Source organism: Melozone crissalis, unplaced genomic scaffold (assembly GCF_028551555.1).
Source record: "Melozone crissalis strain CALT ecotype California unplaced genomic scaffold, PUWL_Pcris_2 ptg000004l_1, whole genome shotgun sequence".
Taxonomy (NCBI): Eukaryota; Metazoa; Chordata; class Aves; order Passeriformes; family Passerellidae; genus Melozone; species Melozone crissalis.
The window spans coordinates 6,276,030-6,277,947 of record NW_026535782.1 but is presented as its reverse complement, the minus strand read 5'-3'; the positions used below and the strand labels follow the sequence as shown (position 1 = coordinate 6,277,947).

The window sequence follows — 1,918 nt, the reverse complement described above, 5'->3', positions numbered from 1 at the left end:
GAGGATTCTCACCTCCCAGCGAGGCGCGACGCGGACACGCTCTCACCCCGCCATGCGGGGCTTCGCCCTGAGGGAAGGGGCCCCCTCTGCAGGCGCGGGGATTGCGGCTTGGTGCCGCGCCGGGGGCCGGGCTGCCGGACCCCGCTCCGGGGGCAGGGGGCTCTGTGGAGAGGGGGCATCAGGGGCAGCGGGCTCCGGCCCTCACGGCCATCGCCCCCGGCGGGGCGGGGCCGGGCTCGCCCGACGCGTTTCGAACGGACCAACGGGAGGCGCGGAGGGGGGCGGGAGCGCGCAGGCCCCGCCCGGGACTTTAAAGCGCCATTTTGTGCTGGGCGCAGGACATCGATCGCTGCTCACACCCGGCGGGCGCCCCGGCGGCGGCCGGAGCCTGCCTTCGGTGCTGCCTCCGTTCTGCCTTCGCTCTGCCTTCTCGGCGTCTGTCCCGCCACCGCGTCCCGCTGCCTCCATGACCCGCAGTAGGAAGCAGGCGGCGCTGGAGAGAGGAGCCGGGAAGATGAACACAGAGGCGGGGAGCGCCGCGGCGGTGGCCGCGGGAGCCCGGGCGGCGACGGCGGCAGGGGCAGCCGGCGGCGAACCGGCGGCCGCCGCCTGGGGGCTGGAGGGGGAGGCGGAGAAAGTTGTGTACTCGCGCTCGCAGGTCTCCTTCGCCGGCACCAAGGCGCTGGGCGACGCCCTCAGGCTCTTCATGCCCAAGTCCACGGAGTTCATGAGCTCCGACTCGGAGCTGTGGAACTTCCTCTGCAGCCTCAAGCACGAGTTCTCCCCGGTCATCCTCCGCAGCAAGGACGTCTACGGATACTCCTCCTGCCGCGCCGTCGTCCCCGACCCGCCGCCGCCCTCGGAGCGGCCCCGCCGCCGCGCCGGCAAGCGGCGCCTCCCGGCCGCCGACGCCAAGCGCCGGGCCGGGGCGGCGGGCGGCAGCGCCAAGCGGCGGCGGCGGCGGCGGCGCCGCAGGAGGGAGCGGGGCAGGCAGCGGCCCGCGGCCGGTGGACCCCGCGCCCAGGAGGAGGAGGAGGCGGCGGCGGAGGCGCCTGAGCCGCCGGGCCAGCAGGCGGACAGCGAGCAGGGCAGCCCGGCGGCGGCCGCCTGGGAGCCGTTCGGCGGCAAGTCGCTGGAGGAGATCTGGAAGGCGGCCACCCCTCGCCTCACCACGTTCCCCACCATCCGTGTGCGGGGCAGCATGTGGAGCCGGCGGAGCCTGGCGGCGGCGCGGCGGCGGGCGCAGCGGATCCTCGGCGTGGACCTGTCCCCCGTGGTGCGGGTGCGCCGCTTCCCCGTGGCACCGTCGTGAGCCCGCGGGGGCTCCGCTCCCCGCGCCTCACCTTGGCCGCGGTGCGGACAAAGAGACCGGTATCAGTCACCTGTTTACATTGCTTTTGTCTGGATCGTGTTCTGCTGCTGCACTTTATGGGCCGCTCGGGCGGCGCCGGGCCCCCCGCCGCACGGGGGGCGGCCTGCCGGGCCCCGGCCTCGCCCCGGGCTGGGGCCGCCTGACAGGTATCACGCGTGGGGACCAAGTTCCACTTTTTTTTCTCTCCCATTGGGCTACCTCACTGGTCCAGAAGTCCACCCAAGAAGTTATTTTCCAAAGGAACTTACTTTCATGCTTGTATAATAAAGCACCATCTGATTCTTGCTATTTTTTTTTCCTTTCCCCCTTCCCCTTTTCCGATGGATTATGTATGCTTTGTGGTGTTGCACTAGTATGTGCTCAGGGTATTTTGAATCCCAAGCATTCCCAAGTTTCAGTTTACTCTGATAAAGGATGCGTAAAGAATGGAGGTTCAGGACTTGTGGCTGTTCTTGATGGTGCAAAAACTTTTTAAATTTTAATTTCATGAGTTTAGTGATATATAAAGATGTATCGCGCAGTATAATTGTTACACTTTTGTATCTA

At 68.1% G+C, this 1,918-nt stretch overlaps 1 protein-coding gene across 1 annotated transcript; it reads left to right on the top strand.

The window, feature by feature from the left end:
• The first annotated feature begins 334 nt into the window (after positions 1–334).
• CCDC71L (coiled-coil domain containing 71 like) lies at positions 335–1,462 on the top strand. The gene has a single exon (XM_054276505.1). It carries the CDS (start codon positions 467–469, stop codon positions 1,310–1,312), a length of 846 nt encoding a protein of 281 aa, XP_054132480.1. The 5' UTR covers positions 335–466; the 3' UTR covers positions 1,313–1,462.
• The last annotated feature ends 456 nt before the right edge of the window (positions 1,463–1,918 follow it).